Source organism: Micrasema longulum, unplaced genomic scaffold, assembly GCF_059751315.1.
Source record: "Micrasema longulum isolate JH-2025_06_02 unplaced genomic scaffold, ASM5975131v1 h1tg000705l, whole genome shotgun sequence".
Lineage (NCBI taxonomy): Eukaryota > Metazoa > Arthropoda > Insecta > Trichoptera > Brachycentridae > Micrasema > Micrasema longulum.
The window spans coordinates 96,118-109,310 of NW_028277901.1; the positions used below are offsets into that span (position 1 = coordinate 96,118).

The 13,193-nt window shown below is 39.5% G+C and overlaps 1 protein-coding gene across 1 annotated transcript in view; it reads left to right on the forward strand.

Annotated features, from left to right (window-relative positions):
- The first annotated feature begins 331 nt into the window (after positions 1-331).
- hob (bridge-like lipid transfer protein family member hobbit) overlaps positions 332-13,193 on the forward strand; it is a 36,411-nt gene continuing 23,549 nt past the window's right edge. Inside the window, 18 exon segments of the mRNA XM_088229764.1 lie at positions 332-490; positions 582-708; positions 1,119-1,331; positions 2,479-2,736; positions 3,729-3,905; positions 4,183-4,272; positions 4,357-4,536; positions 4,964-5,114; positions 5,209-5,376; positions 5,839-6,675; positions 6,954-7,140; positions 7,218-7,358; positions 7,360-7,384; positions 7,463-7,585; positions 7,783-7,911; positions 7,913-8,025; positions 11,947-12,119; positions 12,813-12,977. Coding sequence (XP_088085890.1) covers positions 432-490; positions 582-708; positions 1,119-1,331; positions 2,479-2,736; positions 3,729-3,905; positions 4,183-4,272; positions 4,357-4,536; positions 4,964-5,114; positions 5,209-5,376; positions 5,839-6,675; positions 6,954-7,140; positions 7,218-7,358; positions 7,360-7,384; positions 7,463-7,585; positions 7,783-7,911; positions 7,913-8,025; positions 11,947-12,119; positions 12,813-12,977 — 3,316 coding nt within the window. The 5' untranslated portion in view covers positions 332-431.

Here is a 13,193-nt window from a genome sequence, read left to right on the forward strand (position 1 = left end):
TCATTGAACAATCTTGGAACAACGCAATTTAATTTCCAACTTTCCTGTCACCACCCGATAAACATGTTTTAAAAATTTCATGTAAATATCTAGTATAAATGGTTGTTGTAAATAAGTTATTTATGTAAAGTGTAGCTAACACCCTAATTCGTATATGGTACCAACACGTGTAAATATACAAATAAAAATCTGAAATTGGCTAGAACACCCCAGTTGGGAGGTGTAAAAGCCAAAAAAAAAGAAGAAAAAGATAAATATTGTTTTAAATTTATGTCATTCAGAGCAGAGATAATGTAGAACTATTATTCAGAGTTCAAACTCTGGCAAACTCGATTTTTTGACGTCACTAGAACTGTCACGCTGATTATCTGTTTACATTCGCAAAATAATAATATTATAATGATATATTTATGTACAACTAATAATGAATAATGAATCTTTTCGTCATTGTTTTACTTTTAGTAATAATAGTATGCTGCATTATATTGTGGTAAATTGTGTTTGTATCTGTTTGTTTATTGACATAAATATGTGTTTAACCCTAATTTCTCAAAATGCAAAATTTTCTTTTACAAACGCAGGGTTTTACCGCTGTTGTTGGCATGGCTATTCAAAAAGAAATTTAACGTCGAGTTAAAGGTTGGAAAAATCGGTTTACTCAATTTCATCTTGAAAGATGTAAATATTGTCAAAAATGGGTATTCTATGGTGAGTTTATTCAAACTAACTTGTTATTAGGAGTCATTTCATATGCCCTGTCAGTCGCTGACATTAGAATGTAAATTCAGTGGAGGGGAAAGAAAGGCTTTTGCGTATAATAAAGACCGCGTTCAGGCCAAAAGCATTAAAACACTTCTAGAAAAAGCGGTTTCATTATTTAAAATGTGCTTTAAACCAATTGCGTAGGTATTTTACATATTCTATAGAATATTTCGGTATATGATTATAAACACTTTATAGATAAATATGAATTTATTAAACAATAGTCTTTTTTTTTATTTCCATTCAATTTAAATCTTTTCTCATTTGTTAAACTTTATTTTATTTGCTTTTTTCGAGATACATCTCATCGCTCTATTTTGGAATATTTCAATAAGTTGGTTGTGTTACTTTTGTAGCACATAGAGGAAGTGAGTTTCCACAGCAGCTTCCTAAACTCGGAGGTCGACAAGCCCGTCTCCGTGGTGGTACGTGATGTGCGCGTCAACAAGGACATCCTGGAGGGGGCGGGCGAGGGGGAGGAGCGGCAGCCAGAGGCGGAGGGGCGCGTCCGGACCGCGCTTGACTTCAGGGACATGCAGCTGCCTGCGGGAGTGGTGCTGTTTGCCCAGGTTTTATTTGTTTTATCTGTCATCGCTTTGCCAATTTCCGTATTATTTAATAACAAAAACCTGCACTTCAATATTATCGAGTAACTGACAAACCTCTGTGTCCGGGAAGGTGATTAATATAGTTCTTAGTTCTAGTTACTGTTGTAAAACAGTGTGTGAAATGGGAAAAAGCATGTCACTAATCACATAATCTCCGTACACCTCACTGATCTGTCGGGTTATGTGGACCGGTTTAGGGTTCTTAGCACAAATGGAACGAATTACAAACTTTATCTCACAAGCGGTGGGATTTTAAATTTTATACGTCATTTCGAACAAGCTGCACGAAGCGTATACAATTTTCAGCTAACTTATAATGGCTTCAACTCCTTCACAATAGGTCAGGGTGAGAACCACGAATGCGCGACACTGCAATCCCAGCGCTGAAATGGTAAAACATGTAACCGGAACTTACTTTCTGGGTATATCTCGTATTTCTCAAAATCACTTTCTTAAGCAAACAGTTCTAATGGCTCACAACTCGAGATTGACATAATAAAAAAAAGTTGAGGCTTCAATGTGCATTTATTACATCTTGAATTATAACCACATCTTGAGTATCATTTCATATCGAGTCCCTGTCTCTAGAACTCGTCATTCTGTACTCTTCGACATTCCGAGCGCAGACTAATCATATGAAGAACAGCACTCTTCGAAGCATACAGACTACCTATAATTACAGTTTTAGTGACATCGACATATTACACTGTAAATACTATAGTTTTACATACATCTACTACCTGTATCTAATGAATTATTGTTGCTTGTGAATTTTTACTAATAAATATAAATGTTCATGGAAGCCGAGAGAGGGGAGGAAAGTAGAGTTGGAACTATACCACGTCTTCTCCCTTTTATGTGCTTTTTATTAAATTTTTATAATATTTCTCTTTTTAGTATTTAATTTTTTCCCCTCTCCCGTATTCATAATAAATTCACGTAAAAACTGTAATGGGTCTTACTTTTTTAATTAGTTTCTTGTACCTTGTGTTTATTAAATACAGAAATGATAATGGAGCAAGAGAGTAAACTAAGTGAACTGAGTGAATGCTGCGGCTGGATATACCCCGTATTCCGATGTTAATGATACTATTTGATTATGTTCCAGTTCCTGTCGGTGCGCGTCATCAACCTGTCGGTGATGGTGATGGGACGCGGCTGGCTGTGGCACGGCGCGGTGGCGCGAGCGGAGGCGGGCGGCGCGGGCGCGGGGCGCGGGCTGCGGCTGCGCGGCGCGCTGAGCGAGCTGCGCGCGCGCCTGCTGCGACGCCGCCCCCCGCAGTCCACCTGCCTGGCCGAGCTGTCCCTGTCCCTGGGCCTGGACCTGCAGCTCGCCCTGCCGGTGGAGGCTCCCCTCAACACGGAGGTCGGTCTTACGATGGGGCAGTGACAGATTTTACAATGTTTTTCAAATGGTCAATCTCTAAATTTTACTACTAGTGAATAATTTTTGCCATGATTTTTCCTAGTATTTTCTTTTCTTTTGGTTTATTTTTCAAAAAAATGAATATTTTCATTCTTACGATTTACCCATATATTTCATTTTGAAGGCCATTTTCAGCGAGTTGTAAATAACTCACTATTAGAAAATGGAAATCAAGTCGGGGTAGAGTGGGATTCGAACCACGGACCTCCGATCCGTGAGTCCGAGACACTAGCCACGGGACCACAAACCGATTTTAAATTGAGTATTTTAAAATTATTATTATATAATTAAGGTGTGATAAGAAATCAACTATTTTTTAAAAAATCCCACAATGATTTTTATCCAGGGTATCCCCCGTGTAAAAAGAGGTTCCGGTGTTCTTGTATTAAATTCAAGTAATGTTATTAATACCATGGAACGTCAGTCAATGTCACAAACATTCAAATTTTCATACTCGAAAATTCAACAACTTCACAAACATCAACAGATGAAAGAATTGAAGGAATATAGATGTTCAAATATGGTCTGAATGGTGAATGTTACACAGCGTGTAAAGTGGCCACTTAAACCAGCCATCGACAGGTCATAAGCCCCGTATATGCCTAGACTTCTATATTACCTTCTCTTAAATGTTCTTCATCTCAGTTGTAATATGTAATATAAACAGCTCCCCGGGGAGTTGAATCCGGTTCTTGCCAACAAAAATTTGGACAAACTCGAAATATAGTTGAAAATTCAAGTTTACTACATGGATATTGTAACACGAGTATCTCTCCTACATTTTTTCATATAAGAAAAAAATAGCTATTATTTACCATATGAAAATCAATGTGTAACAAAAATGATAAGATTTTTACAATTAAGATGAGTTAAGCTACGAACCACTGTTTAACTTTTTTTATCAATTTTCTGTCATTTTTTTTTCATTATAGAAAGTACACTGCAGCATTACAAACTGCACGGCTATCTTGAACGAAGGCATCTACAAATTTCTCCAAGAACAGAAGTCTAGCGTTAGTGCAGTCGGAGTTCCTACTTCAACTCCGAATGCGGTACCACCGGTACATTTAGATCCACTCTTCAAACGCATTGCTCCCATCGTTCCCAAGGTGAAGAAACCCCTTCTCAAATACATATTTAGGTCAACTATTATAATTGTTTTTTCATAAAGATACGAGACTCTAATTTTTATTATAATGATAATTTTTGCTTTCAACACGTCCGTGTGTAGAAGAATGAATTTAAAAATGAATGTAAATGAAAAGCAAGTTTCCATGATTATATATTGTATTGCGTATAAGTTTATTAGATTCATATTTAAAAAAGTATATTTTCGAGTATCTCAAAAAGAACAATGTTTATTTTTTATCATTATATATCTTGTAGAATTTCAGTTTGAAAGTTTGTAAAACTAGCATTACTGGCGTAAGGGACAACAGCAGGACGGACTTTTGTTCTTCCCTTCACAGTCTTCAGGTATTCAACTTCTGCGTATAATGCATCTGTATATAATTTATCGTTCGATGTGGCAATCGTTACAATAATATTCCTCACTTAAAGGTCAACACCCGCTTCTCCACGAGCCAACCCAACAATGCGGATGAGATGGATATCCAGGAAGATGGTGTCACTTCTCCTCGTTTGCCTCAAATCTACCTCGCCTTCCAAATGGATCAGTTCAAAATTAATAGCAATAAAGAAAAACTACTTTTCTTGAATAAGTTGAAACTAGATGCGAAGGTGAGAAGATAACAATTATTAACTAACTCGGTAAAGATTGAAGAATACAGATCTGTGGGTGAAATAGAACCAGAACCCTGGACGAGTGTTTTCGACTCGATGGCTGCTCTCGGGTAAAACTTCCAAATAAAGAAATCGAGTGGAGATAAGGCCCCCCCGTTGCGTAATAGTTGGCGCTTTCGCCTACCATTCTTGAGGTCTTGGATTCGATTCCTGGCAAGACAAACTTGAAATATCGGTTTAAAAGGTTGATAAAACTGCAACCTTTTGGCACCTGAAGCTGATTACCTTACCTTTGTGTTACAAATTATCAAAATACGCTGAATGATGATGATGATGATAAAGATTTTAAACCTCATCACTACCTTTGCACTCGGACTAGGCTTCCTAAAGCTTTTTTTGTATAAAATTACATTTTTTCTTTTAGCTTGAAAAAGAAGTTCTAAACCTTTATCTGATTGTGAATGTCCTGAATTTGTGTTACAACCACGATGATGTGTACCGCTGGTGGTCGACCGCATTTCCTCAGGCCGACTTGGACTTGCTTCCTGAAACAATCGTTAAAGGAAAAGAACTAGGTGAGTATTTACAATCGCAATGGAGGTACATCACATTCGAGTGAATACTTAGTTTTGATTTGTGAATGAAATATTTTATTGGTGTAATTTTTAGGGGTCAGTAAAGCCCCCTTATGGTTGGAAGAGGTTTGCAAGTCGTGCGTAGTGCAGGGCTGCGCGGAGCTGTGGAGCGTCACCCTCGGAGGGAGGCAGGGTGCGCACTGCGCCACCCTGGCTTGTACGGGACTAAAGGTCAAGTTGGACCAGCTCGCCGATACCAGAGGTACAATATGTAGCATGTATAATCCTAATTTTATTTTATTTCATCTGAAACTAGTACTAACGTAATTTATGAATGTCCTAATATTAAGTTAAATCTAATTATTTATCAGTAATGCATATTAATTGAGAATATCAGTACATTATATACGATACACGATACACTTTTTTTTAGCCAACTTATTTGAGGAATATCCCTTTAATATTTTGAGAATAAAAAACATTATTACTGTGGAAAATAGCACTAAGCTAACATAGCAGCGTAACTCTTTTCGTTATGTAAGCTCTGTTCTTAATTAACATAATTATTAATTGTTTTTTTAGTTTTCATCTAATGTGTTCTTCGACTGGTCAACTAGGTTAGAGCTGATAACTTTACCTGAAAGTTTTTTTAGCTTATTTCATCTTATGGTAATATGATTGCTTTTTCATTAAAATTTTATTAGAGTTTGTAAACATGTCGCAGGTGCTCCGTACATGGCGACGTTGCCGCGACTCATCCTGGGAATGCGGCACTGGAGCGCAGAGTTGCTGGTGGACTCTGCGTGGCTCCAGGTCGGCGGGGCCGACGCCCCCCTGAAACGCCACCACTCCTGGGGCACCGGTTTCTTCGTGGGAGTGGCCCTGCTCAAGTGGGGCTCCCACGCGCACGACTCCACCAAACTGGAGGCCATGCTGGATTGCCTGCGCGCCGAGTGGGGACCGGACATCGCCGCCACTGCCCTGTTGCTCCTGCGCTGCTTCCACGATTACCGAAAATATACCGACAGAACAGTTCCTATCAAAGCTCCCAAGCGGAACGCGTCTCGCGACATCTCCATCAACATGACTTTGACTAATTTCAATATTTTCGCCCTCGCTGATAACGACATCTGTCTCATGAGTAGAATCGACGCTATATCCGTCGAAAAAAATATCTCCAAACTGGGACTCGTTATTTCTGGATTCAAGATGGCGGACGTGGTACCTTTTAAGGGGCACTACATCTGTCAGAGGGCCGAAGAAATGGCGAATATGTTTTGCTACATCAAACTCACGCGATGCGAATTCGACAACGGAAGCGTTAACATCGGATTACTGGAACTAGCCGAAGGGCAGTGGAGTCCTAATCTTCATCTGAAGTGCCTGACTATAGTGAAAGATTTCAAATTATTTAAGTCGGAGTTCAAAACTTTCTTAAACCTCGGAGAAGAGGAACTACCCAAACCCAAAGATGAAAGTGCTCAATCGAGTGTTACTATTAAAGGAGATGTCACTTTACGCTTAATTCTTTCTGATAAACATAATATGCTGTTTTCTTTTGGTAAGGAATCCATCAATACTTTTTGAATTGAATTTTTTGTCAACATAAATCTTCTTTCAGTACGGTTGAGCCATTAAGACTGAGTTGATATTGCTTATGTTTAATGTTACGTATGTATGTACAGGTAGTAACACAATTATTGTAATCATTTGAACATTTAGGAAGTGAACAGGGGGCTTTGAGGGAAAAGGATAAAAGCAAACACATTAGTGTTATCTTTGGAGCACAAAACTTATATATTTTTATATAGATTTACTAACTAATGAATTATATTTTAGATGAAGTTACCTTAGGTAGAGATCACAATGGATTCTCTATGTCTTGGACTTGTTGTCACCTCGCAATAGATGATGCGGAAATATTTACTGTAGAAGGACTCGCTGTGGAGAGAATAGACAACAGTCCCAAGATTCGAGAAGAAAGACAAAATGCCGAAGGATTTGTACTGGATTGGAACAAGACGTGGTGCTTATTATTTCGTGTATTACATATTATGTATGTTCTATCTTTACATCGACTCACTATTCCCGTGACTTTTTTAGGGGCATCACTATTCTCTCCTTCCGAACTATATTCCCTTACGAACATAACTTCGCTGAAGCCGTACAAGATGAATTTGTGACCTTAACAAAATGGCTTAAATTAATTCATAATTATAAAAAAACTGAATTTACCTCGAACAGCCACTCCGAGTGATTTGTTTATTAAGGTAAGGAGTTGACTAACATTTAATAAATATTGTTTTTTCTCCGTGCATTATCATTACTCAATTTGATTCAATTTGCAGATAGAAGATTTTATTCTAGAAATGACTGATGATCCATTTGAAGTCAAATTAAGAGACAACTACGAACTTTTAGAAGATGAATACAAAGAAAGTCTCAAAAGGAAAACAATGCTGGATGCCAAGGTACCTAGAATAATATTATAATAAACCAACCACAATATTTATTATATAATCCGTATCCTTGCCTCTGATAAGAGTCTCAACAGTGGCATATTTTCATTGTTGTATCTCTGTTTCGGAGTTGTCTGTTGTTATTTTATCAACAGACAACTTTTTATCAACAAAAAGCTCGCTAAGTTTTGCCTGTCAATGATTGCCAGGTGGCCGAGCTGTGCAAGCCGCATCTGTTCCTCCCGGCGGGAAAGGTGGAGGAACTGTACGCGGGGCTGGGGCGCCGCAACGCGCAGATCTACGTGCAGCGCTCGCGGCAGCGGCGGCCGGCGCGGCGGGCGCCCGCTCCTGTGCTGCCGCCTGCGCCACACCCGGGTGCTCGCGCTGGCCGACCCCGCACTCCACGGGACCGCCCACTGCGTCCGCCATCTGCAGCAGTTGGATCCAGACGGGTACTTCCACCAGTAGTCCGGTTAACGTATCTTTACTATTAGTACACCGACGCCGACGGTGACATTAGGGTTAAGGTTCGTAGGTTTTCACGGCCTTCAGAATACAGATAGTGTTTTTCTAGGTTATTATGCCGTGTTTGTGGGCTTTGTATTGCCGACGTTTCGGAGCACATTGCAGTGTCCATCTTCAGGGCTGAATGTATGAGTGTAGTTTTTAGTGTGTTTAATTGTGAGGAATTTGTACCGTGTCGCAGTCGGGCAATGTATGTGGTTAAGTGTGTGGAGTTTGTACCGTGGGCTTTGGAAGCACCGGGTACCATGAGGTTCGTAGTCGTAACCCATCATCCCTGTTTATGTTATTAGGATGCTTGTATATTTCTATGGCTTCCTTTATTAAACGGGCTTGATGATTTTTGGGCTTTCCAAGGACATTTGGCTCAAATGAGAAATTATGCCCTGTTTCTATGTAGTGCTCTGCAAGAGCTGATTTATCCGGGTAGCCCAACTTGCATGCACTCTTGTGCTCTTTTATTCTTGTCATTATGTTTCTGGCAGTCTGCCCTATGTAGACTGTTTCACAGCTTTTGCAATTTAATTTATATACTCCGTCTGTTTCAAGTGGGTCCCGATCTTTTACTGATTTTAGTAAGTTTCTTACTTTTGAGGTCGTACCGAACACTGTCCTTATGTCCCGTTTCTTAAGCGTTTTTGCAATTCGATCCGTGACATTTTTGACATAGGGAAGGAACGCTATTCTTTTATCCGTATTAGCATCATCCATCTTGGAAATATTCTTTGGATTTGTTACCGACATTATTCTTCTTTTTATATCCTTTTTTTTCATAGCCATTACTTTCTAATACTTTTGTCAGTATATTCAATTCCTCTTCTAGGTTACTTTCTTCACAAATACGTGTTGCCCTTCTGGCCAGCGTGTTTATGATGCCTAATTTTTGAGATGGGTGGTGATGTGAGGTAGCATGGAGGTACCGGTTTGTATGTGTAGGTTTTCTATACACCGTATGTCCCAGTCTGCCATCTTCCTTTCTGCTTAATTTGACGTCTAGAAAAGATAGGCTTTTGTCCTCCTCTACTTCCATAGTAAACTGTATAGCCGGGTGGAGATTATTTAGATGGTCTAAAAACACTGTTAATCTTTCTGCACCATGATTCCAAATGACAAATACGTCATCTACGTATCGAAGCCATACTTTGGGTGCATATGGAGCTGTGTCCAAGGCCGTTTCTTCAAATGTCTCCATGAAAAAGTTTGCTAGAACCGGCGATAAAGGATTGCCCATAGCCACTCCTTCTAACTGTTTAAAAATTTCATTTTCAAAAGAAAAGTATCCATTTGTTAAGCAGTACTCAAATAAAGCGCACATGTCTTCACTAAAAATCTCTCTTATAAGTACCATTGCGTCATTCAGGGGCACATTCGTGAAAAGTGACACTACGTCAAAACTGACTAATAAATCATCCTTCTCAACTCAAAGAAATCCGACAAGATACTTGCCTGATATTAAGAAAAACTAAATTACCACCATCTAACATATCCAAACAGGAACGCATAGCCTTAAAAGAACTAAGGGACAATAAAGATATTTTAATTCTACCAGCCGACAAAGGAAACGCAACCGTGGTATTGGATCAAAAAAACATATTCTGACAAGATGCGTGAGCTATTAAAAAGCAAGACATATGAAAAACTAAAGAAAAATCCCACCAATAAGATTGATAAAGGAATAAGGGAGTTAGTGAGGAAATCTAATATTCCTAAAGACTTACATTGGAAGATATTTACACAAGCTCCGAAAACTCCAGCACTATACGGACTACCAAAAATACACAAAGAAGGCACTCCTTTGAGGCCAATAGTAAGCACTATAGGTGCTCCTACATACAAACTCTCACAATACTTGGCAAGTCTCCTTCAAAAACACACGGGAAAAACCACTTCATTTGTCAGAGATTCTTCACATTTCGTGGATACAATAAAGGAGCTAAAAGTTGAGAAGGATGATTTATTAGTCAGTTTTGACGTAGTGTCACTTTTCACGAATGTGCCCCTGAATGACGCAATGGTACTTATAAGAGAGATTTTTAGTGAAGACATGTGCGCTTTATTTGAGTACTGCTTAACAAATGGATACTTTTCTTTTGAAAATGAAATTTTTAAACAGTTAGAAGGAGTGGCTATGGGCAATCCTTTATCGCCGGTTCTAGCAAACTTTTTCATGGAGACATTTGAAGAAACGGCCTTGGACACAGCTCCATATGCACCCAAAGTATGGCTTCGATACGTAGATGACGTATTTGTCATTTGGAATCATGGTGCAGAAAGATTAACAGTGTTTTTAGACCATCTAAATAATCTCCACCCGGCTATACAGTTTACTATGGAAGTAGAGGAGGACAAAAGCCTATCTTTTCTAGACGTCAAATTAAGCAGAAAGGAAGATGGCAGACTGGGACATACGGTGTATAGAAAACCCACACATACAAACCGGTACCTCCATGCTACCTCACATCACCACCCATCTCAAAAATTAGGCATCATAAACACGCTGGCCAGAAGGGCAACACGTATTTGTGAAGAAAGTAACCTAGAAGAGGAATTGAATATACTGACAAAAGTATTAGAAAGTAATGGCTATGAAAAAAAAAAAGGATATAAAAAGAAGAATAATGTCGGTAACAAATCCAAAGAATATTTCCAAGATGGATGATGCTAATACGGATAAAAGAATAGCGTTCCTTCCCTATGTCAAAAATGTCACGGATCGAATTGCAAAAACGCTTAAGAAACGGGACATAAGGACAGTGTTCGGTACGACCTCAAAAGTAAGAAACTTACTAAAATCAGTAAAAGATCGGGACCCACTTGAAACAGACGGAGTATATAAATTAAATTGCAAAAGCTGTGAAACAGTCTACATAGGGCAGACTGCCAGAAACATAATGACAAGAATAAAAGAGCACAAGAGTGCATGCAAGTTGGGCTACCCGGATAAATCAGCTCTTGCAGAGCACTACATAGAAACAGGGCATAATTTCTCATTTGAGCCAAATGTCCTTGGAAAGCCCAAAAATCATCAAGCCCGTTTAATAAAGGAAGCCATAGAAATATACAAGCATCCTAATAACATAAACAGGGATGATGGGTTACGACTACGAACCTCATGGTACCCGGTGCTTCCAAAGCCCACGGTACAAACTCCACACACTTAACCACATACATTGCCCGACTGCGACACGGTACAAATTCCTCACAATTAAACACACTAAAAACTACACTCATACATTCAGCCCTGAAGATGGACACTGCAATGTGCTCCGAAACGTCGGCAATACAAAGCCCACAAACACGGCATAATAACCTAGAAAAACACTATCTGACATTAGGGTTGCCAACTCAATCGATGATAATAAATTCCAGAGATAAGAAAAAAACAACTTCTGACAAATTTTTGCTTATACAATTAAATTTGTCTCAGCTGGTGGAAGCACAAACTTATCGTTCTACTGATTTGAGCATCAGGAGAAAGGTCAGAATTAAGTAAGACTCCCAGTAGTTTAACGGTGGGTGAAGCAGTACTCCCTACATCGGCTAGTGCGGTATCCCGAATCAAATTATGTTGTCTGATTTAAGCCACCCATAGTTGTTCCGTTTTTGATGGGTTTAATGTCTAATGCACTTTGTATATTTAGTGTCCAATTTTATGAAAAGACTTTTATGTTTTACTCATTGACTTTGACATATTACCAAAAATAAGTTTCTTTAGCTAGCAGTTCTAATGGCTTTCAACTCGGTTGGTCCTTTTTTCCTTATATCGGTATAGTTAGTAGGGCCCGACTATAGGCACTTACGGTTACTACTATGTCGGAGTGTACGCTATGTGTATGACCTCTCCTGCGCAGTCCCTGGCCCGAGGAGGGCATGGAGTTCTCCACATTGTGGTGCCGCTGGCTGGTGGGCTGGTGCAGCGAGTGGCGCCTGCAGCTGCGCGACTTCCCCCAGCCGCTGCTCCGCTTTGCCGACCTGCAGCTCTGGGGTCGCCTCATGGGGACCGAGCAGAAACCCCCTCCCAGAGGTTTGTGTCCATACACCGAGACTACCTAGCTACTTAAATAAACACGCATTTGGGTACTTGCATCAGTTATCTGAACGGAACTCTTGTCCTTCTGTATTGCTGTTGTCCCATCGAAGGGAGGTGGAAACTTACAAAACCAAATGGTAGACCACTCGAGAGGACCGCCCGCTGACTGTGCTCTAGAATCCGCTTTGTCTTCTCTAAGGTCTGAGAGGTTGTCAGGACGATAAGGAGTTTTTGCGCAGAATTAAACCTACCGTTGGTAGGACAATTGGGGTTTTGTGACAGATGAATGAAATGGAGTTTTGCATGACTTCGATGGAGTCTTAATAATTTAATGCTCTTCTGTGGTTTGGAATGCGAATTATTTTTCTTTTATTGTTTGAGTGCATGTTGTATTAAGTGAATTCTTTGAAGTTTCCTAGAGGGGTTTTGTATCGTTGTTTATTTTTTTTCAAACTATGGCCACAGTCCCGATTTGGAACTAACACTACATTCCTTCCTGTCATGCAGAGAAACTGGAATAAGGTGAATGTACTGACCATTTTGATTGATCAAAAATTGATAATACTGCCGCGAGTGGTACAATGAATGCTTTTAATGTTTCTATGATTTGTTATTTTTGCGATTTGATTGTGAAGAAGTTTTGTTTTTATACAAACCGAAGATTAATTATTTCTCTATTGTTTGTAGCTCGACGCCTCACAACGCTACAACAAGGAGCTCCTTGGGGCCCGATACAGATAGAGCGCAGTATGACTTCCTTGAAGTTCTACCACGACCTCAACTGCGAGATGGACCAATTCACGTATGCCTTCGGGCCGTGCTGGGAACCCGTCATCGCTCAGTGCAACATCAGTAAGTTCTTTCCAATTTCTAGTAACTTATGACCGTAGTGAAGCTGAAAGCACACTAATTGTACCTCAAGTAACAATATTTTATCACATTGATATGACATGTTAACACAGCAGCATTCTTCCTGACAGCTTTAGTTGTGATTATGAAGCCTATCGTGTAACCTCTGTCTCTAATTATTTAAAGTGTGATCAGGAACGTCATGGTCATATTTTGAAA